Raw genomic sequence first — 27,828 nt, 5'->3', positions numbered from 1 at the left:
TGTACTCAGGTTAAGTGATTTTTTTTTTTTTTCTGGCCAACACTTCCAACCTAGCCTGGGTTCCAAGACTGAAGTTTGTTTTTTTCTTGCCCCTCATGTCTAAGGCTAAGTACACTGGGTTGAACAATACTTTTACAGTAGTTTCCTAAGCTGAATGCATATATGCCTATTACCATCAAGAAGTCTCCATGTGTGTTCAACAGGAATTTCTAACCCCCTGTTTGTCAGGTATACTTTCACCGAGCTACATGACTAACAGCAATGCAACAAGTATTTGTTGAGTTGGATCAGTCAAATTGATGTAGCTCAATTCACAAACAGTTCTGCCACACACAAAAAAGCCACCAGAGCTCTTTACAAACAGAATCATAACTTTCTATATTGGAATTGTACTTTGATACTTAAGGCAGGATGGATGAAAACCACAACTACATGTTGTTCATGTTCTCATGAAATTTTAGTTCACTTAGTATTATGAAGTGTTACTGTTTTGCCTTGAATATTCACAATAAGAAAAGACAAATAGTAAGAGCACAAAGCAATTACTCAAATTTGGGGTTTTTTAGAAGTAACATTTATTAATAACATTCTTAAAGTGATAACTTAAAAGTTGTGAGGACAGGGGTTTTGTCAGTAAACATACAATGAAAAGTAGTAAGATTTTTATATTAAGTATTGCTAGAAAGGCTTTTAACATAGTGTTTAGCCCAATCAAATTTAATATTACAACATTCAAAATTGCTAAGAGTGTTGCAATCAGTTCTTTTGAACTTATAAAAACCCATTTCAGTAGTCAATACTAACCTATTATTTATACAAAATCTTAAACTCCATTCTTAATTTTTGTAAACAAAGCACCTAAGCATTCAAAAGAAAAAAGAGTTAGTTTACATCCCATCAAACTGCAGCACATGTGTGTGAAACTTCAGGCATGATCAGGCATAGAGCATAATTAGGCACAGAGCAAAACAGTTTCCACAGCCAGCTGCTGAATACACTTACGTATGTTGCCAAAGGTCTTAATTTATACCAGCTCCATTATCAATTATAGCTAAAAATTTAATAAATCCTCTACACAGAAGACTTCAGAGAGAAAAATAAGTCATATTACACTGGTTTATAAAGCTTCTAAGGGCTTTGAGTACTGCATGACGTTGGAGTGAGTTATGACTTCTTTACCTCTTTCAAAGAACTTTCAGACACTTAGTTTGGCAGAGACCGGGCTTGTCAGAGAGCGTGACAACACATCAGAACAGAAGTCTGCAGTCTGCTATCAGAATGCTGAGGTATGCTGTAATTTGTTATTAAGTGCCAGTCAGCCCAGCTGCCTCAAAGAAATAAAAATTTAAGATGGGGTGCAAAAATCATTCCATTCTGAGGCTCTCTGTTCAAACTTAGATCAGTAGAATAGTGAGGGGCAACTACTAATGTCTGAAAACTGTTTGTCTTTTTTGTTGTCTTAGGGAAGTTGCAATTAAGATAGTTATCTCACCCATATCAACCACCATCGTAAATCTGTGTGAATGGCAACAACTGACATTCAGACTATAAACTTGTCTACATCAGGACTCTTGAGAAAAGTTTAAACTTGATATAAATTAAGTAAAGCAGTAGATTTGTGGTAAGACTTTGTAACTGCCAATATGGATTTGTCTCAATTAGCATACTTCCAAAGTAAATCTAGCTAAACTAGATTTAATCTGGGTAAGTTTTCCTGAGCAGACATACCCCAAAACATCTATTAAGGTCTAGAGGTGACCTTCAGACCAACACTGAGGCACTTATGTGAAGCAGTGCAGGAAAGCCTGCATTGCCGTTGCCCAGCATGTGCTTATTCAGTTGTTTTCTGCAGGGTTCTCAAACTTGTACTGACTACAGGAATGACATTCATTTAAAGAATAGGAAGAATGTTTTAATGACTACCTGACGTTAGCAATAAGTGAACTCAGTGGTTTCCTGTTGTTACCTTCTCCAGTCTTCTTTGGTGTAAAGTGTTAGCATTACAACTATACAAATTTTCTATGCCTAATCCCCCTCAGTTTGCAGTTTCCCAAGAAAAGAAAACATGTCAAGCAAACAAACTCAAAAACTCTTCTAAATGCAAACTAATGATTTAAACTAATTTTCCTTTTCAAATTCTTTAGAGTATTTAAAAGCTAAGACAAATTAGGATTAAACCACAAGTTAAACACATGCATTGGCCTTAACTAACACAGAAAGACTAGCACTATTCAAACCTGTTGTTTTTCTATCAACTGCAAAGAATTTTCAAAACTGTTTCCAAAATACAGGACTGGTTAGATGCAAAGCTAGAAAAATCTGTCCTTTTTTTCCCCACCACCCCTTTGAACTGATCCACAGCCAAATGAAGGCCACAAATATAGATGAAGTCTCAATTGGTAGCAGAAGAGCCAGGCCAGAGTTAAAATTTTAGGATTTATCCCCCAAATAATTAAATCACACTTGTTGAGCAAAAAGCCTCTTGCCATTAGCACCATCTTGCTTGCTAACTATCCCAGGAGCTGCATTTAAATTTCTAAATTTCTCAGGCCACTGTGTAAATGGGCCAATTTTTTAAAAATGGTTGGCAATATATACAATCCAAAAAAAAAAAAAAAAAAAAAACCACCACCAAAAGTTAAAGTTGCCTTGTTATCTATTTTATGGCTTACAATGTACGTAGATTAATATACGCACTGTCTATTCCATTACTTGTAGTAATGGAACTATAGTTTCATTTGTTAGTTCCTGTAGTTTCATTGCTTTCAGTCTTTGCATTCAAAATCTGTAAGAAAAAATTTCTATGAAGGGTACTACTGATTTCGAGAAATGAAACTTGACCCATCTTAATAAAAATTAAGAAAACATTTCACACTTCAAGGTGATATGGGCAAGAAACTTGTATAAAAATATATTGTATAGAAACACGTTTGGAAAATTGCATAGAAAATATCCTTTTATTTAAATTGAAATAAGGCACGGTTTTACTGGCTATGGTTTGGCTGTAAAAATGCAAATCTATTAATTATGTCATTAACAATATCTTTCCATAAAAATATAGGTGCAGGTTAAAAAAAAAAAAAGCCCAAACTTTTACACAGAATGTGAAATAATCTATTGTAAAAATTAACCAAATTTACTGTAATTCATTTGTAGAAAATTTGAACACTATTTTAAATCAGGATCCCACATGTTATTGTCCTTCAGGCTGTTCACTGGCTGTTGCTGTGCCTTCTTCATTTCCTGCATAATCCAGATGTTCCATCATCTAAATGTAAAACAAAGATGATTCTTTATACAGAAATACTATTTTTTCCCCCCATTGGTCCAAAGTATTTGTTAGCTAAGAGAAATATAATTAAACAAGTGTTAGAGTGTTTTAGCAGCATATAGATAGGAAGTCCTCTACAGATGAGAAAAGTATTCAAGCCAAATAATCAAAACACTCTTAGTTAATGCTTTCCACTATGAAAGCATTTTCCATCCAAGGATCCAAGTCTTCTACAAGAAACTAAACCTATGAGACAGAAGTGTTCCAACAATTAAACACAGAGAGAAAAAAAAAAAAATTGGAAATTGAGTTTACGGAAATTTTTCAAAGGCACAGTTAGGAGAACTGGAAATAGACCCCAGGATCCTGCTTAATATTTACAGTCAGCGACAGCCTGAACAGAAAAGACTGTCTTCTCTTTTCATGCCAATAAAAGCTAACTATATTACAGTTAGTGAAAAAATAACTGTATTAGCTACATTTCTTTGTAAAATTTCCTTTTATCTTAAAAAAATAAAAAAGGAAGTGGATTTGTAAAGACCTGCTGCAGAACACAATCGAAACCAAATTACTACATAGACTGGTTATAGTTTCAGATTAAAGTAACTGGTTAGAAGTCACCTGAGTAACACAGGACATTTTTGTATTTTTCCTGGTTAAAAAGAAGCCTGTTTTCCCTATCTGTTGTTGTACTGTTAGAGTGCAATGAAGGCTCTGGTTTCATCCCTGGGACAAGGCATTGAGTAAGTTACATTGGCAGCACCACATATTTGTTAGTGTGACAAACTGAGACCCATTAACTTGAGGGCTTTGTAGTTAACCTTGGGAAACAAGAGGCCAAGGACTGGGCACTAGTTTTAACTGCTGACAACCAGAGATAGAAAATACGAAAGTAGTAAAATGAATGCTGAAAATAGAGCATGTCAAAGAGCTCATAAGCCCAGTGTGGCAAGATGAAGTCACAGATACCTTAGAATAAAGGCAAGATACTTTCAGAATCAAAAGTACCCTTGTTTCCTATGCTAGGCAGAAAACCCTACATACTTTTCCCCATATTGACGTTTCCTGCCTAGTAGTAAAAAGGCTGCCTGTTTCTAAAAGAGCTACTGAATGCACGGGTTTTAAGAAGGGTAGCTTTTCAAGTGATAAGGAAAGGATTACCCTCTCGCCTTATTGGCAACTGCTGGAGGAGCCTTGGCAAGATAGAGCCAGGCTTCAACAACGTTGTGTGGTATACATTTAAATCTAGCATAAATCTATATATAGGGCCAGAAGTAATTCCATTAACATCCCTCCCCTTCTCCAGCCATGTTTCCATCTCTGGGCCATACTCTCTTTTATACCAACACAACTGGTTCATCACAAGGTATATGAACATACCTTACTCAATGGAGGTTTGTTTAACAAAGCTGTTTCCCAGTGCAGACGTACCAGCATGCCATGCAGTAAGTGGAGAGGACAGTTCCAAAGCAGAAACAAGTCACTGGGAATTGTGGTAAGGTTAGGAGAGCACACTGGCCACAATATCAAACTATGACCAAAACCAGAAAAGGCCTTTCACACTCCTCCCTCCATCTGTCAGACTTAAACAACTTCAGGTTTCATCTTTTCATTCAGCTAAGAACTGAATTACAGCAATAGCGCACACTCAGTCTAATGCTGAATACCTCTCATGCTAATGACAATCTACATTCACTTCACTGCATCTAGAAGCTTGCCCCTGCACTGTGACTAAAGTCCACATCAAGTCACCCAAAGCAAAATACTCCCTACAATTAGAGAAATCAAACTGTCATTTTAAATGGAGATTCAAGCATGTTTCCAGAAGAAAATCAAACCTATACTAAGTTACATAAACTAATGCCATATGGCTGCCTTTATCCTAGAGAGAGGATCATCCAACAGCTGGCATAAAGAAGCTGCTCTTGGTAAGTATTTCTGTAAAACAATTCCCTATCAAATTGACAAGAATTATCACTATCAGCAACAATTTCAGTGCACCGCACAGCCTAAGAATCTTCTCTTAATCCTAAAACAAGGTAAGTAGCATAGAATGTGCTTATGCTGAAGATATCATGTGTATTTAAATCTTGAAGTATTTGCTTAATGTATGAGATGTCTAAGTTAACTTCAGGACCAAAATGGCTAGTAGAACATAAAGGTATTTGAGGTTTTTTGATATACAAAAATACCACAAGGCCAAAAAATTTTATTTCTAATCTCTCCAACATATAAAACAAGGAGAGCCCACAACTAACTTGAAGACAGGGACAACGGATGCCTTTCTAAATCCATAAGATTATACTGAGTAGCTTTTTCCATAAGCGCATCTCAGTTGTAGGTTCCCTCAGGACTAGTCCATCCTCAGAGCCCCCGGCAGAAGAAGGGAGAACCTTTACAACAGCCAGCAGCAAGAGGAAAGGACAGTGCTAAAATTCTGGCCAAAACTGTTGTTTCAAGCCTTGGAAGAGCCAAAGGCATCAGATGTTGTATGGTGGAGAGCTGACTAACATTTTTAAGGTGGAAGAGATTCATGAGCTTTTCTCCTGCATCTGGATTTCTGACAATTTAAGGGCAGAGGGTCAAGATAAATAAAACATCAAGTTATTTTAGTTATAAAATTATCTCATAACATGATGAACTAAAAAAAAAAAAAAAGAAAAAGACACAACAAAAAACAAACTAGAAATACTATCCCAACTGCTACCTGTAAGCAAGTATGTAACATCTATACACAGACATGAATGTGAGATTCAGTCTGATGATGTGACATTCACATAACTCTTAAACCCATAGCTATGATTAATTTGCAAGTATCTCAAAAACATGATTTAAATTTACAGGACTAAACAGCAGGTGCCTACTGTGTAACATGCCAATAACAAGCCTGTTTATTTTTTATTTCAGAGAGAGGTAAGAAAGTTTGCTAAACACTTCAAGTTTGACAAATTCTGAAAAAGTTGCAAGACTGTATTCTTACACCTAGCAGACTTTGACGTTGCATTACTCCAGTAGATTTTTCATGTCGTTACTAAAAAGACTGAATAGATTGCACTGATACAAACTAAAAATACTATCTGTATTTTTTTTGTTAAAAAAAAAAAACAAAAAACAAAAAACTCAGCAACACACACACACACAAAGCCACTTCCTCTCTTCCTGTACACTTCACAGCTGCAATACTGTCCACGTGACTGGGGGAAGTAGGCGCAATTTTCCCAAGACAGACCTATGTTTCAATGAATTGTTAAAATGTTTTCCTGTGCAGTGATTCAATATTAATCAAGACAAATCCATAAAAAGTCACACACAGCACACCTGGAAGTTATGACTGCATCATTATGCAGAAAGAGAAATGCTCTCAGCTAAGAATTAAGGGACCTTAGCGCTATCTTAGAGAGTCAAATATTTCCCATATGTACAAAGTAGTAATTGAAAAACTGGTGTTAGCAACCCTATCCAAGAACTGAGTGCAGACAGCAGGATAGAAGAGTTTTAAGTTATAAAAATATAGGCTCACCATCTGATTTTAATTTGCACTCAACTTTTCCCACTTCCTAACCTTCTCTTGGGTTTGTATTTACTTTCTTTTCTATTAAGACTTTTTATCAGACTTAAATTGTTGAAGTACTCTATTAAGCAAAAGAAGCTAATGAAAAAATACACATCTTAAATTCTGAATTTAAGACACTGACTCAGAGTTCACTTTCTGAAAATTCATTCAGTGTGTAGGGCAGACAAATTATGCTTTATAAATACATGTATCACTAACTCTAGACTGCTGATTCTAATTCAGCGCAAGATTATATTTAGATGCTTAAATTCTGCAAGAAGTTTATCTGGAAAGCTTGCATTGCTTTTCCCATGTTGTGCTTAAGACAACAGACAGTTGAAATAAACACTATCAGTGTTAACAGTCAGGAGCTATAGCCTAGGAAAGAAACCAGCTTCTTGCCACAGACTAGAAACTGCAGCAAGACCGCAGAAGCTGGCCCGAATCCTTGCTCCCTACCCCACAGCAAGCACTGCAGACAGGAAGGGATGAAGTCTACTGTTGAGCAACACCATCACAGGGAGATCGTAGGCATGGTTACTAAAGGCAAATTGTAACGCTGAACACAGAGTCAGAGGACAACAGAATTATTGCTTAGCACTAAGCAGGTTTTCACAACAATGCAGTGGCACAGAAAAACTAGGTGAAGGACTAGTTCACCTGCAAATATAAGTATTTCCACATAGATAGCAATAGGGTAACTAACACCAATCTTAAGTGTTTGAAGGTACTCAGAGGGACTGGGAAATTATGGAGTAGTGAGGCATACAAGGCCTCCCTTCAGTCTTAGGAATCATGGTTCCATTGGTCTTTTATATTAAGTTCTCCTGTGTTCCTTTAAAAAAAAAAAAACATATATAACAGCAGATTTACTTCTGCAGCTTGTCTTCACTTAAAGATTTCGTTTCAAGCACATTTTTCTGCATTTTTGTTTTGTCAGAAATTAAAAAACACTTTCATTTTGATTGGAAAAATGAGAGCAGATAGGCATAAGAACAGTAAGGGAGGAAAAACATCTTTTATTACTCTAACAAAGCATGGCAATGGCAGCATCAGACAGTCTTCGTCAACTGTTAAAGAGGCAGCCAAGCTGCTGCAGAAATTCATACAAAATTATTCTTGGATAAGAAAGTCTTTTCCCAGGTAACTTCATGCCAATGCTATAAACAAGGGTATTTAAATTTTCAAATGTCAAATTACTTGAATTCTGTTCAAGTCAAATATTTTATAGAAATAGTATTCAGAAATTGTCATTTGCCCTCTTCTAATGAATTATTCATAAAATTTTAAAAGAAAAACAGATGCAAAAAAGAAAGAAAAGAGGAAGCAAAGGCAAAAAATAGCAAAAAGAAACCATAAGATGGTTAATAAAATTGCATTAAAAGAAGGCCATAATCACACCTTGTAGCAAAGGCGTCCTGCAGGAGTCCAATACCTAAATAGAATTCATTCCATTATTAAAATCATATGCAACAAAATCAGAAAAACCCCAAACTCAAAAAAGCTAACTGATGAATTACAAACAAATAGCAGCATTCATGACGTATAGTTATCTAAAACACTGTCCATGTCAAACTAGGCTCTTGTACCCCTACACTTAGGACCTTTACCCTAACAAGTCTGCAAGGTTTCTCTGTCCGCAGAGGACAAAGCAGATCTCTGCAAAAGTCTGTTCACCCCTTAAAGTCTGCAGCTGATGGAGTAGCCCTAGTCCAGTCCAAGCTAGCATTTTTTCAGCAGGCTCGAGGTAGCAAAAGATGGTCATCTATTGCCTTTCTACATCTTTTCTCCCTCAGAGCTGAAGACTTGGACTTTTTTTTTTTCCATAGTTCAGTAACAAAATACAGATTATGTTGGAAGGACATGTGAGAAAGATCAACACTACGGCACTGCAGGATTCTGTAAATGAGTAAATGAGAGCAACCCGAATAACATCCTCTGGGAAAAACTGAATGTAGAAGTTTTTCTATGCACAATTACAGAAAAATAGGAATTTTAGTAAAGTTACATGAGGTGTTCAATCACAGACAAATCTAACGGGAGGGAGGGTAAGAAATCAATATTTTAAATTGTGCCAGATATGAAGTCATCTGACCTCAAAACAAACTGAAGTTCAGAGCAGTTTTAATCCTTCAAGAAACCAGTTGAAAGGACATGAAATAACTACTATGGCAACATAATGCTTCCAAGTATGAGTTTTGCTATGAGAAGTGCAAGAAAGTTTGGTTTGCTAAAAAGAAGCTTGCCAGATTTATTTAGGTCAATCTTACTCAGAACTCAAGTGAGGAAAATAAAGGGTGAAACTAACTCTCTTTCCCCAACAGACCCTGAGTTATTTGGCTTTGTATGTGCAGCGCTATGCATTTTAGAATAGCAAATAGTCTCCAGTTTACATACAAGTGCATGGTAATCCAAATTCATTCTGACTTACAGAGAAACATTTATATTCATTGGACCTATGAAAGGAGAAGGCTACTCTTCTTTAGCTCATTCTCAGCTATTCCCTATACTGTAATGTCCTTACTTTATAAACCCTTTTTCTTTTGTAGACGAAGAGGTAGGCAGCCTAGTTAAAGCCAAAGATCTTTTCCCAAGTAGTTTCAAACTTAGCCTTCAGCTGAAGCAGGTGTGGAATATTAGCCAGGTCACCAAAAGGCAGTGTTTAGCTGATAATACTATAGGATCTGTATGACTGCAGTTTTATATTTACAGGAATTAACAAAACTCAGCTTCCATTGTTTCATCTTAACTTTGCAATCCAGAAGTTGGATAAGCAGAAGGTATACCTTTCCTCCATCAATTTAACATCAAATTCCATCATTCCCCCAGCCAAAACTCTACATCCATTCTCTGAGCCGAGTTCAACACAGCCTAGATACAGAACATAAAAGTAGTTTTTTGAAATCTAACAATAGTAGACTTGAGGTCTCTAAGACCATCTCAAGGCTGGTCTGTCTTATGACAGATGCCAGCTCACATGGGCTACTGGACCATGCAGTTACCACAACTAGGACAAGCTCAGGGGAAATGCACACATGTCAACAGGCAGAGGCAGATGCTGGTGGCATGCAAAGTACTACAATTCCTGGGTAGTGTTGGAGGTAACCAAAGGGGAAACAGAGTGCCTAAAAGACAGTGTGTACGACCGCGCTGACAGAACACAGTTATATAACCACTCAGTTATTTTGTTGCCGAGTCCTCCACATAACCCTGACAACGTACCAGTGATGCATGGAAACTAGTTTCTAAAATTCTAGTTGATCACTAACTTTTTTAAACTGTATCTTAATATAGGACTTCTGCAGATTGGAATCTGCAAACTCAACTCAGTGACCCAAGTTAGACCACATCAAGATGATAGATGAAGACTGTAAAAACATGAAAAAACGTGGGAAAAAAGTCACTTGGTCTGTGTTTTTTGAGGGTTCTGTTTCTTCTGTTTGTTTGTTTTAGAGTTTTTTTCTTCCTTAAGATAATACTGAAACAGCTATTCTACGTCCCTTAAGCTTTGTTCTGTCATGTTAGCTACTAGGCTAAGATTTTCTAAGAGTAAAGTCTACTTTTGCTTATTCTTTCTGGAAGATAACCACCATTAAGACTAGCAAAAATTGGATTGCAGGTAATATATTACTAAGTACTTAGAGAAGTACTTAGAGAAGGATATACACAAAGGTATTAACCAAAAATATACAAGGCATCCAGCCTACCTGATAACTGCTACCCTTCCAAAACTTCTTCATCTCTTTACGTCTCCAAGCAACAAGTGAGCTAGTAATGAGCGTACATGGTACAAGATAGAGCAGAGCAGGTTGTCCCATCTTCATTAGTGCCAAAACAACAAAAGTCAGCACCATACCAACGGCATAAGCTATAAAAAAAGATATTTACATATACAGAGTCAAGAACAGGTGAATTTTTATAAAGTCACTAGAGTAGTAAGCAAAAAAATTTTTTTAATGTAATATTTATCTCTTTCAATATAATTGAAGAAAAAAAGATTGCTATATATTTGCAAGCTTTCTCAAAACCTTAGAGAACACTCGCCTTAAATATAGACAGGTACATTAAAAAACACTATGGAGATACTCTTGACAATATTGAACCTTTACCTGATGAAAGCTATTTAGTTCTGCCATTAAGAGGGAGGGAGAAAAAAAAAAAAGCTAGCGTGAAGATTAACATTGCTAAAGTGCCACATAATTACCTATTGTACAGGAAATGTAATATACAGAAGAAGAACTTGTTTGAACATCAAATCTTCGACAATAGGCAACCAGAAGCCCTTGAAGAGGAAAAAAAATAATGAAAAGAGTAATGAAATATTTAGCCCTCCCCAAATATCTCCCCTGCCTCCAAATCAAAGCAGCATAAAGAAAATTTACAGTAAGACTTCCCATTGTCGTATGTTCTTCCAGTGTCTTATCTGGAAATTATCACCTTATGGAAAGCCAAGAACCAATTTAAGAATCTAGTGAGCTTGGTATCAAAGGGTTTTCTTTTTCTAAAGCAAGCTAATTACAATGTGCTACTTACTATTTTGAAGTCACTAATACAGAGGAGTAACAACCCAGTTTTAATACTTTCCTTCAATGGTATTTTAATACTCTTTCTTAACAATCAGCAATTTTGCTTCAGTACGAATCACAGGATAGGGAAGAATGCTCTATGCAGGAGATGCTGCTTTGTGCCTGACTTAAGTAATTTGCCCAAGACTCCAAGTCCACCCATGGCAAAATTCAGTTCCGAAGAAGATCGAAAAACTTGTGATAAAGCAGCAAATGCATTTTCCATTATCTCACCTCTAAGTATGTAGTCCATGATACAAAATCACTATGAAGTCTTAGAAATCTCACAGAAAGAACGTATTCTGGGAGATTTAATTAATACTAACAACTCACCTATGGCACTTGTAAGTACATAATGGAGCACTATAGAAAAGCAAAAAAAACCCCCAAACAAACCCGAACTTGACTATTTAAGTATACTATAAAACATTAATACATTAAGCTTTCTTATATTGTGGCTTTTGTTGTATTCTGTACTAACAGATCTAACTGCTGCATTTGATTCAGTAATTCTTTGGTAGAATGAACTCCAAAGCAAGTCAGTTGAGAAGCAAATATGAAATATTGAACCACAAGTTACAATTGCCAAAAACAGCTGCTCACCTGGGACAATAATGTCTCCAAAACCCAACAACGAAAATGGCATGTCACACAGTGTTGATGCAGAGTATTCAAGTCTAGGCACTCTAATAACCACAGGTAACTGTAAAACAGTATTTTAGAAGCCCACATAAATCTAATCTACAGTGTCCTGCTGTTGGTGTTTTACTTTGTTTTTTTTCTGAATGAAGAAACAGTTCCAATATAATTTTAATATATCATTAATGCAGACTTTCAAAATAGTAAAAACCTAAAGTAAAAACCAGAAACCAACACAGAGAGTGGATAAACTTAAGGCAATAGGTAAATCGGAATTTCAGATTTACAAATAATATGCAAGCACCAAAAGAAGTTAAGACGACATTTAACCATAAAATGAGAATAACAAGTCTGTATTGTTATCCTAACTATAGAGTATTGACCAATGATATCCAGGCCCTGAAGAGAAATTTGGACAGTCAGATTTTCCCCAAAAGAATAGTCTTTTCAGAGGGAGTGATTTAAAAATCCAGTATCTGAAATACAATCCTTACTTTCTCATGGGGAGCTGAGCGTTCAGTAGGGACTTCCACCAAGTTTCCATCATTCTAGGATCAAACCCAAGTCAACAGGTATTTAATACTTAAAAGAAAATAGCAAAAGCTGGCTATATTTTGTGAGAAGGTTATGCTGAAAAGCACACTATTTGCTAATTGAATTAGCTACAAAATGTCAGTATTTGTATGTTGCACAGAGTAAAACAATTATTCCTACCTTTTCACTATTTCCAAAAGGACCAGCTGCAACTTCAACCATTATACTCGCCCCATTCTGAAATTAAGGTTGTTTTAAAAAGTTAGTGGTTTAATATACCAAAACATTCATACCACACTCAAAAACTGCTTGTACCTCATCTTACAATTCAGAATTGGACAAAATCCTGACTATAAGAAGGAATGCACTAAAATCATAAAATGTTATATATATACATATATATATATATTTTTTTAATTAAAAACATGTAGCCCAGCCTAAAATGAGTGTCAATCCCCTCCACACACACGCACACCCCAAAAAACCCACACCAGGTGTAGCCAAAAGGTTTGCTAAAAATGCGTCAGCCTTTTGTGCCATGAGCTTTCTGCTTCAAAAGAAAAGAAAATACACTTGCATACAGTTCATAGTACACTGCAAGTCAGCACTGCAGCAAGTACTACAGCCCATTCTGACATAAGTTTCCAGGAAACTGGAAGACAGTAATTTTTCATCATCATCCTGTCACATAATCTGGGACAGCTTACTGCTGGTCATATGATTGCTGTTGAGTTAGTCATATAACAAAGTTTATGGCACCTACACATGCATTATGCTCTGTGGAACATGCAAAATGAAAATTTAGGTCACTGCTGTCTTGGGGGCAGGAGGGGAAGTCAGCCAGCATATATGCATCAAGAATACTGAAAATGCTCATCTGGTTGACAGGAATAGTGCTACTGTGACCAGAGAACTTTTGTGTTTGTTTATTTTAAAGAGAAACTCACAGACATACCTTTGTGATAAATGGTGTTATGAAGACAAAAAACACATCATATAAAAGGAGAAGGCCTAGAAGTATCACACAGGACTGGCAAAAAAAAAAGAAGGAAATATTATCACAAGTTTTCAAGGACTGCATTGTCAGATTCAGTACCACTACTGTATCACAATTTTTTCAATAATGCTTTTATTCTGGCATAACATTTAGAACTGGATTTTTTTTTTAATAACTACAATATTAAAAAAAATAACTCTTTGCTGTTTTTAATTATTTCTTGGCTGTTGAAAACTTACTTCCTGGGACTACACATATATATATATGCATGTCATTTGAATGCTTTATTAAGAAGAGCAACTTACAGTACCTTAAAGTTGGGCATCTTCAGTGTTTTAATAAAGTTTAGGCAGAAAGCAACTCCCAAAATATCTTGCAAAATCCAAGCCCACCTAAAAATAAGAACAAGTTTTCACATATTATTTAAGCTCACTGCTAAAAATCTAAAGACAATAGCAATTTTAGCTTTTACTGGAAATAGCAAAATTGCAGGATGGATTGGAAAACATGGAGTTAGTTTTTCAGAAGTGTTGCTACTGAAAACACAACGATTCTCATTTCAAGATAGTCAGTTTACACTAGCCTGTGATCACAAATTGGTAAGTGTTCCTTACCAACTTGCTATGGAGAAAATAAGCTGAACAGAGGCCGTAACAGGGCCCTGCTATTCACTTGTATGATTGCTCAGTTGCTTAACACCTTACATTGTTGATTGGAAGACCTGCTTAAAATGTCTGACTCAAGATGCTACTTAGGATTGTATTATAACATTGTTTATTTATGGTCCTATGCTTACATTTCTATTTTTGCACTTTTTCCCCTCTGTGGTCATCATTAGCAATTGAGCTCCTCCTCACCTTCATAATTTTTTGTAACTCCAAATAACCATACAGTTCATTTGTATAGCTTTGTTCTCCGTTATTCCCATGCTTGTTAGGTTTCATAAATATTTTTATGCCCTTTTAAATTGGCAGTGGTGTTTAGAAGGATGCCATATTCCAGGATTAGTTGCATGATGGAAAGTTTGTTAATGAGATTTATTCATATTACTCTTTCAAGTCAGAATGCCTCACTTACCTATCTTCATTTCGAAACACTGCCCAGACAACAGCTGCTGCTATGCAGAATCCAGCAAGAAAAATAAGCCTCACTTCAATAGTTTTGTTGCAACATGCAATCCTAAAAGATAAGCATTAAGTTAAACAGGAAACCTGCAACAGCCAAAACACATACTTATGCCATCACAGGTCTTTAAGCTGACAAGGTGTTCTCACCTTGCTCTCCTCCTTTGCCCCTTTATTTGATCAGGACTCAGGTGCCGTTATTCTCACAACCCTTCTCTAGGCTACGTTAAAAAAAGGCCACAGAGGGTAGGCCAAGTTGGGCCCCTGTGGCCAAGCCTCATTGTAGTGAGCACATCCAGGGAAGGCGGCAAGCAGATGAATTTAATTAATCCATTTCTGCTGTGTAACGATTATACCAACACAACTATGCCAGTGAAGGACTGTCATGTCATGATTCCAGAAAGGGGTGGAGGGGGAGGGAAAATCAATCTGGTTTTAGGACATCTAATGCAAGACTAAAATGGAATAAATATGCACTGCAAAACTGTGACCCAATATCTGTTTCCACTGTCTATTCAATTTCTGGGACAGTTCTTGAACAGACATTAACTGACAGAAGTACTCTGTCCTGCAGCTTACCCAAAACCTGATGATTTTTTTACCTGATATCTACCTTTGTAAAGCCAGGTGATCAGGCACACATGTCCTGTAGTAAGTAACATGCAACCATAGCCTTAGGCTTCCAAGCTTATACGAACATTGTTCTTTGGAGAAAAAGCACCACTTGTTGTATTAAATGTTGGGGGGTTTTTTAAGCGAAAAATACAAAGGAGAAGACTAGAAGCATTCCCATACCCACCACCAATACCTGCAGAATATTTAAGTCACAATAATAAAACAGGCCTATCTGTACAAAGATAACATAGTGCCTGAGTTAGGACTGTAACTGCTAATTTCTAACACAGAGCATGAGCAACATGTTGCCTTTGACTGAAAGAAAAACAAAAACTTGGCCTGTCACAGCCACAGCACAGATTAACATGAGGAAAAAAAAAAAAAAGCTATTGCCTACAGCACATTACTTTCTCAAAACAGTCCAGGGAGAACTGGAAACTATTTAAGCTTCCACTGTCGAGAAAGTGTAAGTATTTGTAGATCCCCTCTCTTATGTTAGGGTTCCTTAGAAAAGGAAGCGAGCACACACTACAGGCAGGCAGGATTTTGCAAACCCAAACCCAGATAGCTGAGCAGAGCCTTTCAAGCTCAACTATTCTAAACAGTTAATAATGCTTTCAAATTAAGATAATGCAGCAAGTCTGCATTATCCCACACCACTGTTTAACTGTCGATATCACTGTTTAACTGTCGATTATCCTATGGATACCTTACATATCTGTCAAAGGAGATCATAATTATCTTTGTAACAATCCTGCACACTAAACCATACACAGGACAATATGTCAAACATGCTAACATTTGCACAATACCTTGAGTAGCAAACAGACCCCCCCCCCCCCCAAAAAACCCCACCTTAGAGTTACAAGAACTAAGAGGTGTACAATACCTGCATTGCCCAAATGGTATTTCTCCAATTAATGCAGCAAGACAGTTGTATAGACTCATTGCAGATGCCAAGCAAAAGACTGATATTATAACATACACTAGATAAAAGGAAAGGAAGATGGGAATCAGTGACAAAATACAATAGAAAAAATGTAGCAAGCAGGAATCAAATACAAGGATGTACATTTGATACAAACTGTTATCAGTTATAGTACTGCTCCATACACTGTCATCAAAAGATGACAGAAAACGCTGAGATCTGAAAGGCCTGTTCCACGACGCGGGAGTTCTCACCCAGCAAAGACTTGCTTTTTGAAGTTTCTGAATGGAAAGAACACATTTTACTTTTTTCTTCTCCTTTCTTTAAAAAGGAGTAAGAGATCAGATACCACCTTCACGTAGTTTTTTTTGATGACGGCTAAACTAGAAGAGCTATTCTATGACTACCAGTTTGCTCAATTTCTGATAATATTCTTCACTTCAAATTTGCCCCGTAGTCACTTTGCCTGCTCATGAGGCAGTAAGGGAAATATTTTTAGCTTATTGGCTACTTGGTACTAACTCCAGCTAAGGATATTAAGACTTGCATTCTCACACTCCAGTAGTGATGTATTGATGCCCCCCCCCCTTTTTTTTTTAATAGCTACAGAATTTTCCCTGGGAACAGCGTATCATATCATAGTAACAGTTTTCACATACCTGCTCCAAAGTGCACAGAACTGGGCTTCTTACCAAAAAGCTATTACATACATCCTTTGTACTATTCACATTTCTTCCTCTCCCTATTTAATTTATTACATCATCCCCTCCCCTTTTCACTTTCCCTTTAAGTGGTCTCTTTCTTCACTTCTTCCCAAAATTCACCTCAAACTCGTCTCAGAGCAAGCAGACACAGGGAATTTTTAGCCTAAACCTTTTGATCAAATTAAATAATTCATCAGTCTTTAAATGGGACAAGTTTAGCAAAGGTAGCATTGCCAGTAGTTTAGGTAACCAAAGTTAAACAAAACCAGTAGTCACCACAGTGAAGTTTCTTTTGCAGAAGCAAGAGGATAACTTTAACAAGTTCTACGGAAAGAATGTAGATAAAAAGCTTTCAGAATGGAAGTTACATTGCTCTTTTTAAAGAATGTATTTTAAAACAACGCATGTTTTCTGGTTGCATGATCTGAGGGCAGGAAAAATCCACCAGCAGTTTGGAAACCATGTTTTACTGGTCTTGCATCACTGAAGAAGAACTTACGTCACTGCTAGTATGTCTGAGTTTATTCCATTATGGTACTGCCATATATCCTAATACTTCAGGTAGGGCACTGCAACCACACACTCAAGGTCAATTTAACAATAGCTAACAAAACTTTCACTCTAAATACTATTAAGTTATCATTGTGACCCTCACAACAATGTCAACATACATGATATACTTTATTACTGGTTGCTAGTCACCTCTCCTCCACATTACTTCAATCAGAATAAGCACTGGCAAGGCAGCCTTCGTAAGAGAAGCTCCCCTCCTTTTTAAATAGCAACTAGATCTCTTCAGCCTTCAACTCCCTCATACGTGAAGAGAGCAATTAAGAAAAAAAAGAGTGCATTAATTTTAGTTTAGAAATCTGGCTTTTCAGACTTAAACACCTAATGAAATTATGCAGAAAAATATAAATCAAATGAGATGATCCATTGTTTCTTACCTAGCCATTTGTAGAAGAAATAAAGCAAAACTAGCATGACACAACAGATGACAACAAACAAGATGACTGTTAGAGGGGTGAAAGTAACATTTTCCTCCTTCTTTCGTCTTGTTTCTCTCTCTCCAGGATTTGCCATAGCTTTCAAATTCTCGCTGTTTTAAGAAAGCCACATATACATTTATCTCAGATGACAGATTTTGAAAGTTTTACTATGATCAGAATAGTTTGTCTGACAGCATTTCAGTTTAAACTTTCATATTATTAGACTTCAAAAATTTCAGAAAAATGGTATACTGATTTTTTGAGAGTCTCTCCATTTTAATGGAGATGTGCTCTCCTAACCTAGCATAGATCACAAGGAAATGATTCTTGAGAGCCTTTCCTTCCAATGATAATGGAATCATCAGCTTGCTAAGAAGCAACCCCAGTCAAAACCCCAACCAGCATGGGGAAAAACAGTCTGACATCAAAACCCTTGGCCTCCTTTTCAGGATGCGTGCCCTCAGCTGTCTCAGTGCATCATCTCCGACTTCAGAATTTCTTGGGCTAAATGCAGTCAGTCACTTCTGACTTACCACACACCTGCGATAAGTCAAAACCGTAATGTATATTACACACTGCTTTGAAATCTCAACTATAAACATTTCATTAAGTGTCTTCAAAAACATTAGTGTTAGCAAAAGGAAGCTTGCTAACTACCAGTTCTTTTACACTTATGCCCCATAATTAACAAGTAAAGGAATGGGAGCAGGAACATAGAGATTTGCACTGGGAGTAAGAGTTCTCTTGTTTTCTGGGCATACCTACTCCATATTTACGCCTCAGCAGACAAAACGAGGAAACTGAAATTGTTGTGTTTTACTCTGTTCTTTGAGCAGACAGATGTACTACTCTTTAGTACAGACACTAGTGAAACTTGCCCATCAGATAGCATGTTCCTGATGAATCCCCGGACCTACCTACAAAGTGCTGAATTCAGCACTGAAACAACCACCTTCAAAAGAAAAAGCCCACAGGAGCAAGGCACTTTGTTAGATGAATCACCTTCTTAGAGGACATGCTTTGAATAAGCAGCTTTAAAAAAAACTCACCCTAGATTTATGAAAGTGCACTTCTAACAAGTTTAAGGTAATTACATCTAGGGGTTTTTTCAGTATGGGAGACAGCTTTATATTTTGTTATTTTAACATTCAGTGCAGCCGCACCCTAAAGCACTGTAGGGTAAAGAAGCAGTATAATCAGATCCAACCTTTCAAAACTCCCCCCCACACACACACACCTTTCTATTTCTTTAATCTCTTCCAAAAAATCATGCATATTTGCATAACTAGTGGGAAAGAGGAAGCCTGTTACCACACATGATCCACTCCCTGTTGTTGTGGGGAAACGGGGCACCAGACCAGTGCAGAGCGCGGGAAGCCCTACACAGTGCAGTACACAGCCCATTCACTGTGCACAGACATCCAAGAAGCAACGCAGAATAATATACCATGTTCTGAAAGATCAGCTATCTCCAGTTTAACCCCAGACAAAAACAGTTCTGCGCATCCAGCGTGCTTCACTTCACTAAAACAAAGCCGCACACTCTTTGAACGCAAGAGAGGCAACGCAGAAACCCCCATTACGCCCTCTTTTCCCTGCATTTGCCACATTCTGGCCTCCTCCCCTCCCCTTCCCCTGTGCAGGCACCGCTGCTGCCTCCTTGCCCCTGCCTAGCTCCAGAGCTGCTATTGCTCCGTCTCTGCCGCTTCAGTCCCCCAGATAACACACCAAACCGCAGCAGATAAGCCTGGTTGGACTTTAACTGTCTGCAGCCACCCACACACAACTGCACTGCATTCCCCAGTGCTCCTAGGTCCAGGAACGCGGTGCAGGGACATCCTCAATAGCCAGCTGGGGCCAAACAGTCGCACAGATCCTTGCCAGTGCAGACAGCATATACAACTGCATATGCACCTTCTCCAAACCTGTGCTGGTCCTGGCATGGCGAAGCTATAGTCAGGCCTGGTGGAAGGCAGCTGTTGGTATTGCTTTAAGGTTTCATATTGCAACCCACTTGATTTTAAAGATGTCATCATTAAAATACCTACATTCTGTCACAGATATTAGAGTATTACAATGCTAATTATAGGGTATTTGGCAATTTGTCAAAATATTAACTCACTCCTCATCCCAAGAGCTGCACCATCCCCTAGGGACTTGCAAGATCTACTATATAAGGTTCCTCAAAGACTACTGGGAGATACAGAGGAAAGAATATACACTCTTATGTTGCCTTGCATGCCCGTCAAACTGATCTTCAGACTCTTCTAGTCCAGAAATACTGCTAAATTAAACAAATAAAAAAAATTATGTTTTTAACCAGAAAACCCTATGCAGGATATGTTACAAAAATTACAAATTTTCAAAGGTTACTTAGGAAAAAACCTTGCATCTAATTTAAGAAATCTTCTATTTTCAGAGGGTCCTAATGTGTATTTATATGCATTGCAAGGAAGAAAAACATTATTATCCCTATATTACATGCTGGAGTTTAATAACTTAAAAACTTCTGAGCCACAGAGATTATTATATCAGTTACCACTGATTAAAATAAATACTCAGCTCGTATTGGTTTATGCCCAGACCCACAGAATTATTTGCCTGAAGTTGCTCAAGAAGCTCAAGGCAAAGCAGATAAAGAATGAGAGGATCTAGGTGCAATAACTAGCACCGTAAAGAACATTATTCCTCACTGATCATAGCCATAGTTTTCACAAAATTTCACATCTTGAACAAACTTACAGTTCTGATACTCCGCTCCAGTAGCCTCCCAGTGCCACAGTAAACACAGCAATTACAAAGATGACAACCATACTGCAATCAAACTCTGGCAAAGGTGGTGAATAAAGAGTCACATTAATTTCATTTCCAAGAGTCTGAAAAATAGCAAACAGGTCAGTTCATAAGGACAAGAAGGAAATTATTTTGCTTATTTTCAACATGATGAACATCATAATTTCTTGCTCTTAACTTACACAACGCTGAGAACAAATTTTCAGCTTACTATGCAAGAAGTGCTTTCCATGCCACTTTCCAGGATGCTCAGGTTTGAAAGCAGCCTTACTACTACTGCTGTGGGAACATACGGATACCACGAGGCAAAGTGGTACTTCTTTGTAATCTTTCGGCGCTTCTGAGAACTTGTGCCTCTAGCCCAAACATTTTTCATCCTCCAAATAAACCAAGTGCTGTTGAAGACTTCTGCACCACAGGAGGGCTGATCTGGAGGCAAGTTAACTTGAAATACACAGACTCCAAGGTCCCCTGAGATGCATCAGTGAAGGTCTGCCTCTAGCTCTTGAAACCAAGAAACTCCTGGTTCAGATGCAGGCAAGATGCTTCAGACAAGTATCCTCTCAGGACATGGTGAAAATTCAAGGTGGCAGAAGTCATTAAATAACAGCTTTTCATCAACATGATTTGGATGGATTCAAAGCAAGAGAAAAATTGTAAGTTACATGAAAGCTTAAGATCATAGCAAGAAACATGCATCTGAAGGACACTGAAAAAGATGGGAGGGAATACAGAGATATAGCTGATACTGAATTGTACAAAAATCTTGAAAGCAAAACCAAGATGCTTTAACTTGACTGAAAGATGAGATTCAAGAAACAAAGAAAGGATGATAATTTTAATGGAAGAGGGGAGAAAGGTTTGCTGTTGTAGTCAAAGTCAGTCAGGGCACCTAAAGCAATCCTGCAGTGAAAGCAGACTTTAAAGATGTGGCAGAAGAACAGATTTGTTAACAGCCTGCATGTGGGATAAAAGCAAAAGAAGAATTGAACATGTCAGACAAATTTGGCTACAGGAAGATTAAACTGGCAGTGGAGAGACTGAATGGGAAATTGAGTAGTCAGTGGAACACACTAGCCAAATGTGAAGAAAGCTGATTCATTTCAGCATCTGAATTAGATCGTTACAGATATTAACCTTAGTGCAGCCTAAAGAAGTCAGAAACATTCCTTTGGTTTAAGTTAGTTATGGAAGTTCAGATAATCAAATTTTTAAAATAGGTGAAAGAAAATCAAATGCTAGTGAAACATTACAGTTGTCTGAAGTGAAACATAATTTCAGATAAAAGCAAAAAAAAACCTATTCAAATTACAGCATCCTGTGTGTAACAAAAAAAAAAAAACCTACCAACCTAATGACTTATGTATTTTTACTATTCAGTTCCAGCATGTCTTAATCCAGTTCTTATAAGAATTTTTAGAACTCATAAGAAAGTATAATTCATGTTAGAACCTATACTGATTGCTTCCTTACTGTTCTGCTCTCTGCTAAGAACTTACTAAGTCTCAGTTCCCATCACAGGGAGCACTAGAATAAAACACATCACATCGGCTAGCAATCCCGCAAGAGCACTGGCCACTTACTAGAAAGCTTGCAACATTCTACTGTTGTTACCAAGACTCATCATACATCTGATTCAAGTGGTAAAAGCCAACAGAGATGAAGTCTAATAAGAACGAGTACAAAGAATGCTTACATAAACTAGCTCCCTTTAGACTGGTGCCATCTCTCTCTTTTAATTAAAGAGAGAGAAAGCTGGAGGCCTTAAAAAAGTTAAAACAGAAATACAACTGTGCAGTAGGAAGAGTACAATGGCTGCCAGCTTCTAAGCAGCATCTGTCATTCAAAGCAACTGCCAGTGACATGACAGAAGGCTTTGGCAAAAACTCCATCGGAACTAGGAAAGGATCACTTGCAGCCTAGGCTTTGTTTCTTACAACTTTTGTGAAAGCAGCTTTCATTTTAAGACAAAACTGAATTTCTTAAGTCAACAGCAGTACGAGACATCATAGGGCACACTGATCTACTAGAAAAGTTACTTCAACTGATTATTATAGCTCTACAGACGTGATTCTACGTGACACCATCCCAAACAATACTAGGCAATAAACTGGTGCAGAGAAGTTTCAGAACAAACCAGGGATCTAACCTTGCCCTAATTTCTTCCTCCTGTTGGTACTGCATGTCTCAAAAACACTCAGCTAAGCAAACAACATCTGTCTTGCTTGAAGGAACAAATTTTAAGACAACAGAGGACAACCTGAACCAAAATGCAGTATTCCTCAGTGATTATGGCAGAGTGAGGAAAGTCATCACAAACCTTCAGTCATGGCAGTGCTTTGCAGGAACCAATCTTTACTGAGCGAACAAACATAAAACAACCCAAATCCTATATATCTAGGCACAGTTTTAGTTTGCATACTTACCTAAGACAACTTCCCATGGCAGCTCTGAAGATTAAGAGCAGAAATGGTGAAAAGCTTGCAAATTCAAGGAGCTAAGACTATGCAGATTAGTGCTAGCCTCTGCTATTCATACGAAAACACATGCAGTGCAACTGCAAAAATTAGCACTTATTTAACACAAAATCAAAACAAAGTCAAACAGTATTTTTTCTTGTTCAAACCCTCAGCAATATTCTGTACCCTATTATTAGATGTCAAGACAAAGTAAACCAAAAAAATATATACCAAGCTTCCTTGCCAAAAAGTGTAGGAAATACCACAACTGCCACATTTTAAAGATACATGCTTGGTATCTCACCATGAACTCATGAGCAGAAACTCAAACTATACCGCCCAACTTCTCTGTAACAGATGCTGTCATGCTATGGAAAAAGAGCCAATCAACCTGTAATGAAAAAAAACCCAACCTCACGCTTTCCTCAACATCCAACCTGATAAGGTGCTGCTTGGCTGCAAGATGTCATGCCACCACATAAAAGTTTAACTGTTTTACCTTCTGTGCTAACGGGATAGACCTCTCAGGCTATAGCTCTCTACCTACCTATGTCAGGCATCTGCAATTCCATACAAATCTGCTGGACAACTGCTTATCTTGTTTAGCAGGAAGGCTTCTAAGCCTACCCTCCCTGCAACTGGGTATTATTTTTCACATTCTTAGTGTTCTAATTAAACATTCTCTCAAATTAACTTGAAAATGGAAGACCAGTGTTTCCATGACTTAATATCTACCCTCTTCTGTGAAACTGAAAACAGTATCTATGCACGTTCAAGTCCTCAGGAAAACATCCATATCTGACTTAAGTTTTTGAGCAAATGAATAAAATAATTTTAAGTTTACATGAACTATGAACCATGCTGAAATTATATTACTTACCAGCTGCATATCCATTATATCATTATATCTTATAAGAGCAATTGGGAGAGTCACATCTTTAAACTCAGTCTTGTTATCTGTAAGAGGAGACTAGAAGAGAAAGCACCAGTGATAAGAATGTCCAGCTAACTTGCCAAGCCAGATGGCTATAAGCAGATTATCCTTTAAATTTCAATGTATTTGTAGGGGAGGAAAAAAAAAAAAAGAGCAGATTCATCACCTTTTGCAAAATGTTAATAAAGACAGGAGTACTTCAGGTGAAACAGGTGATACTACCACACACCTCTGAATTCATAAAGGTCTAATACTATTGTAGCATTGTAAGAGACAAATCAAAACTCTATTTTTTTCCCAAAGCTTTTTAAAAAAATTGTAACTTATTATAATCACACAAATTATTCTGAAATTGAAAATATTTGTACACATATTTCGGTTGTACTAGAGAACAAAAAAAAGCAACAGAAATATCTGTCAAGATACCTCAAAAGGCCTTTTTCTTTTTTATTTCCAATTCTGGATGACAATTTCCTGCATTATTTTTGTTGCACATTGTGTTTAAAACAAAGCATCACCTAAGATTACAGGGAGTTCAGAATACACTAGCATTAGGAAATAATGAAGACAAGTATTTGCATTTGGAAATGTGAATAAAGATACAAGCAACAGGTTAAAAACAAAAATTCAACTGTACATCGTTTTAGTTGATGTAACAGGGTTGCACAAAGCTAACTCTGAATGACCCTCTGGTCACAGGAGCAGCAGTCGCACTAGCGCTGCGCCCTGTAGGGAAGGTTAACAACTCACGCTGGAATCCCATACATTCATGGGACTTCTCTCAGCTATCACTGCACAACGCTGCATTGGGCCAAACAGATAAGAAACAATCTCATTGCAGAAAAAAAATCACATGTTGTAACTTACTAGCCCAGGTTTACTGGCAATCAGCAGCATTTTAGCACCCAGTCTTTCAGCAATTATTGCTTTCTCCAGAAAAGTGCAGTTTCCTCTCATCACTACAACTGCTTTGTCCTTCAGTAAGCCAGGAGGAGCTTCAGAAGAACTGCAGAGTACTGTAGAAGTCAGGTTTTCCAGAATCCTGAAAGTCTGCAGAGAGAAGGGACATGATAAAAGGAGGAAAAACGATACTGCAAACTAAGCTAGAACACTAGACTATTATACTTGCTAATTTGAGCTTTGCAATAAAGCAGAAAGAAGTCACTGATTCAGGAACATGAAATCAGAGTACCAGCTTCTGCAGCCTGCAATACTGAGGGACTTTTAGAACAGTGTATAGCTGAAATATCTGGCTGTTGCTAAATGCAATTTCACAGCAGATGTGGCTGTAATTTATACATAAGAAATCAGTATATAGGAAAATCATTGTCGATTGTTCTAGAGAATCCAAGTGTACACTTTGTGACATTTCCAGACTTCAAAAGCCAATAAAAACACTGACCCAGATGCTAGATAACCTGAGTTCTGAAGTGTAACACTTGTTCAAAACCATTATGCCAATTTAACAAAGTAGTATTTGTTTAAACAAGATTTCTATCCTTATTTTAAAGTTCGATTTATGATTGACAGTGATTTTAAAGTCACTGTCAGTTTTCTTTAGTTAGTCAAGACATCTCAGTGGCCAATGTAGCACAGTAAAGATGTTTGAGCAGAGAACGATTGTAGCTCCATTTTGTATCAAGTTAACCCATTTACAACTGACAGGAGGGAAGGGGGGAAAAATACTGCTGCCTTGATCACTTCCAAGCACAAATTATTTCTTGTTTATATGAAGAGTGCCTAAAGAAAAAAAGATTTGTTTCTGTGAGCCAAACTAGGATGAGAGGCAGAAAAACACTCAGAGAGTATGGCAGAATGACACATTCCAGATAATCTGCTATGCCACCACGTGTTTTCAAGGCAATTAAACACCGGATGAAACTGATGAACCAATATAAGTATACTAGATCAGTACAAGCAATTTGTTTCTCAAGTTTACAGCATTTTTGTAAACAAATACACAAAAATTGTACTCCCAGATCTAAACTAACTTGGACATACTGATGACACTTGAGATACAGAAAAAAATCCAACAATATCAGATGAACACATAAATGTACTTAAAACTAGCTTCTAAACAGAGAAAGAATACCATTTTTACAAACTTCAGAAGCTGATTTTTTTTTAAGTACAGCAATGTTTACCATGGAGATCCTTTGGGGTTGGGGGAAGGAAAGCCCCAAAGCTAAGTATTATAGCTGATCCAAACTCACTTTGCATTTTAGTTTTCTTAGGAAGTATGATTATAAACTACTTACAGCATTGTTGAGGCTATCTGGAAGAGTTGTCCAATTAGAATTGTAAATTATGCAGTAATCCTTTGTTTTTGGAGGTACACCATTTCCAGCAGCATGCAGGATTCCCTCTTCTGCATTTATCTACAATAGACCAGAATTTTCTGAATTAAACACAATTTGGTACACAGACATTCTTCTAAAAAGCTTCCAGGAAGACTTGAACAAGGAAATGTACTTAATTAATTTATTTTGTATAATGACTGATTCCATGAAAGATAGGTAACTAGGGAGGAAGATGGAAAACAGATAAGAAACCAGTCGCTCTATTATGCTACTCATCCTCATTTCAAAAACAATGTATCCATTACATGTACAGTGCATGTGTCACTGAGTACAATACTAGCAAGAAATGCAGGTAAGTGATTTCAGATTCTATACTCTATACTTTCAAAAGGAGTGTAAGATTTTAAATAGGAAGCAATTAAAACAGCACATGCAAAAGCGAATTACAGCCTTTCATTTCCCAGCTTGCAGGCTTCAGAACTTCCCCTACTAATAATATGGCAATTCTTAGAAATTTTTTAATCAGATCGTTCTAAACGTTAAGAGATCAATTAGTATACTTCAAGAAGAATTTGTCTGTTCAGAGAAATCCTGGTCCTTCCTAAGATTACTCTCAAAGTCCCTTGTGTACTATGGTTTCTGACATTTAATATAAAATACACATGCATTTTAAAACTGATAATGTTAGGAATATATACTTATCCCAAAGTATGAATATACTAATAAAGGTCAGCTTTCTAAGCGGATAAACAATTGGGTTGAGGATTAAAAATAGTTACAGCTACAGAGTAGCAAAAACAAGCATCACTTATCTTAAAGAAGTGTCACCTTTAAAAACTGGGGGATGATCTCATTTTGACTCTGTGTGACTGACCTTCATATCAGGAAGTGTCAGTACACAAGAAGAAATGAAAGCTGTTGTAGGTTCCAGATTTGACTGAAAGAACACTAGGACGTTAAGCACTAAGAACACTAAGATGTTAAGATAAGAAGTAGCCATGGCTGCAGGGGGAAAGCCCACATATTTGTCAGATGCAAAATGCTAATTATTAACAGTTCCACAGAGGCCTTTCTCCTCAGGCTACCATATCAGTATTCTACAGCAAGTGAGACCTAGAGAGAAAAGAAAAACATGTGACGATATTGTTTCAGAGGTTTATGTCTGCCTGGTTTGAATAGCAAAAATCCTTCTTCAGAGGAATCCATTATATTGGCCATAGAGCACGAACATCTGCTGGGAGAACTGTGTCAAAGGGCCTGAGCACATTAACCATTTAAAATATAACAGTTCTTGAGCTGTTAGCTAGAATGAGTTGCTCCGTGGTTTATGATTATTACAGAAATTAACAAGTTTTCCTCTTAAAATGCACTCCCCTAAAAGTATAAACTAATGGGAAATTACATGCTATAAGGACTTCCAACA

General features: G+C 37.1%; 1 protein-coding gene across 1 annotated transcript; it reads right to left on the bottom strand.

Annotated features, from left to right (window-relative positions):
* Window positions 1-551: 551 nt before the first annotated feature.
* On the bottom strand, window positions 552-27,405 carry SPPL2A (signal peptide peptidase like 2A). Its single transcript, XM_026060684.1, has 17 exons — window positions 27,280-27,405; window positions 26,364-26,483; window positions 24,973-25,155; window positions 24,052-24,141; window positions 20,662-20,795; window positions 17,878-18,029; window positions 16,188-16,284; window positions 14,637-14,738; window positions 13,870-13,951; window positions 13,518-13,592; window positions 12,743-12,799; window positions 12,523-12,576; window positions 11,993-12,092; window positions 11,029-11,106; window positions 10,532-10,692; window positions 8,226-8,259; window positions 552-3,268 (listed from the first exon to the last, which is right to left on the bottom strand). The coding sequence occupies exons 1-17, from the start codon at window positions 27,403-27,405 to the stop codon at window positions 3,237-3,239; spliced, it is 1,677 nt and encodes a 558-aa protein (XP_025916469.1). The 3' UTR covers window positions 552-3,236.
* Window positions 27,406-27,828: the final 423 nt, after the last annotated feature.

The sequence above is a fragment of the Apteryx rowi genome, unplaced genomic scaffold, assembly GCF_003343035.1.
Source record: "Apteryx rowi isolate R43461 unplaced genomic scaffold, aptRow1 scaffold_17, whole genome shotgun sequence".
Lineage (NCBI taxonomy): Eukaryota > Metazoa > Chordata > Aves > Apterygiformes > Apterygidae > Apteryx > Apteryx rowi.
The sequence above is the reverse complement of the archived record's forward strand: the minus strand, read 5'-3'. Positions and strand labels throughout refer to the sequence as shown.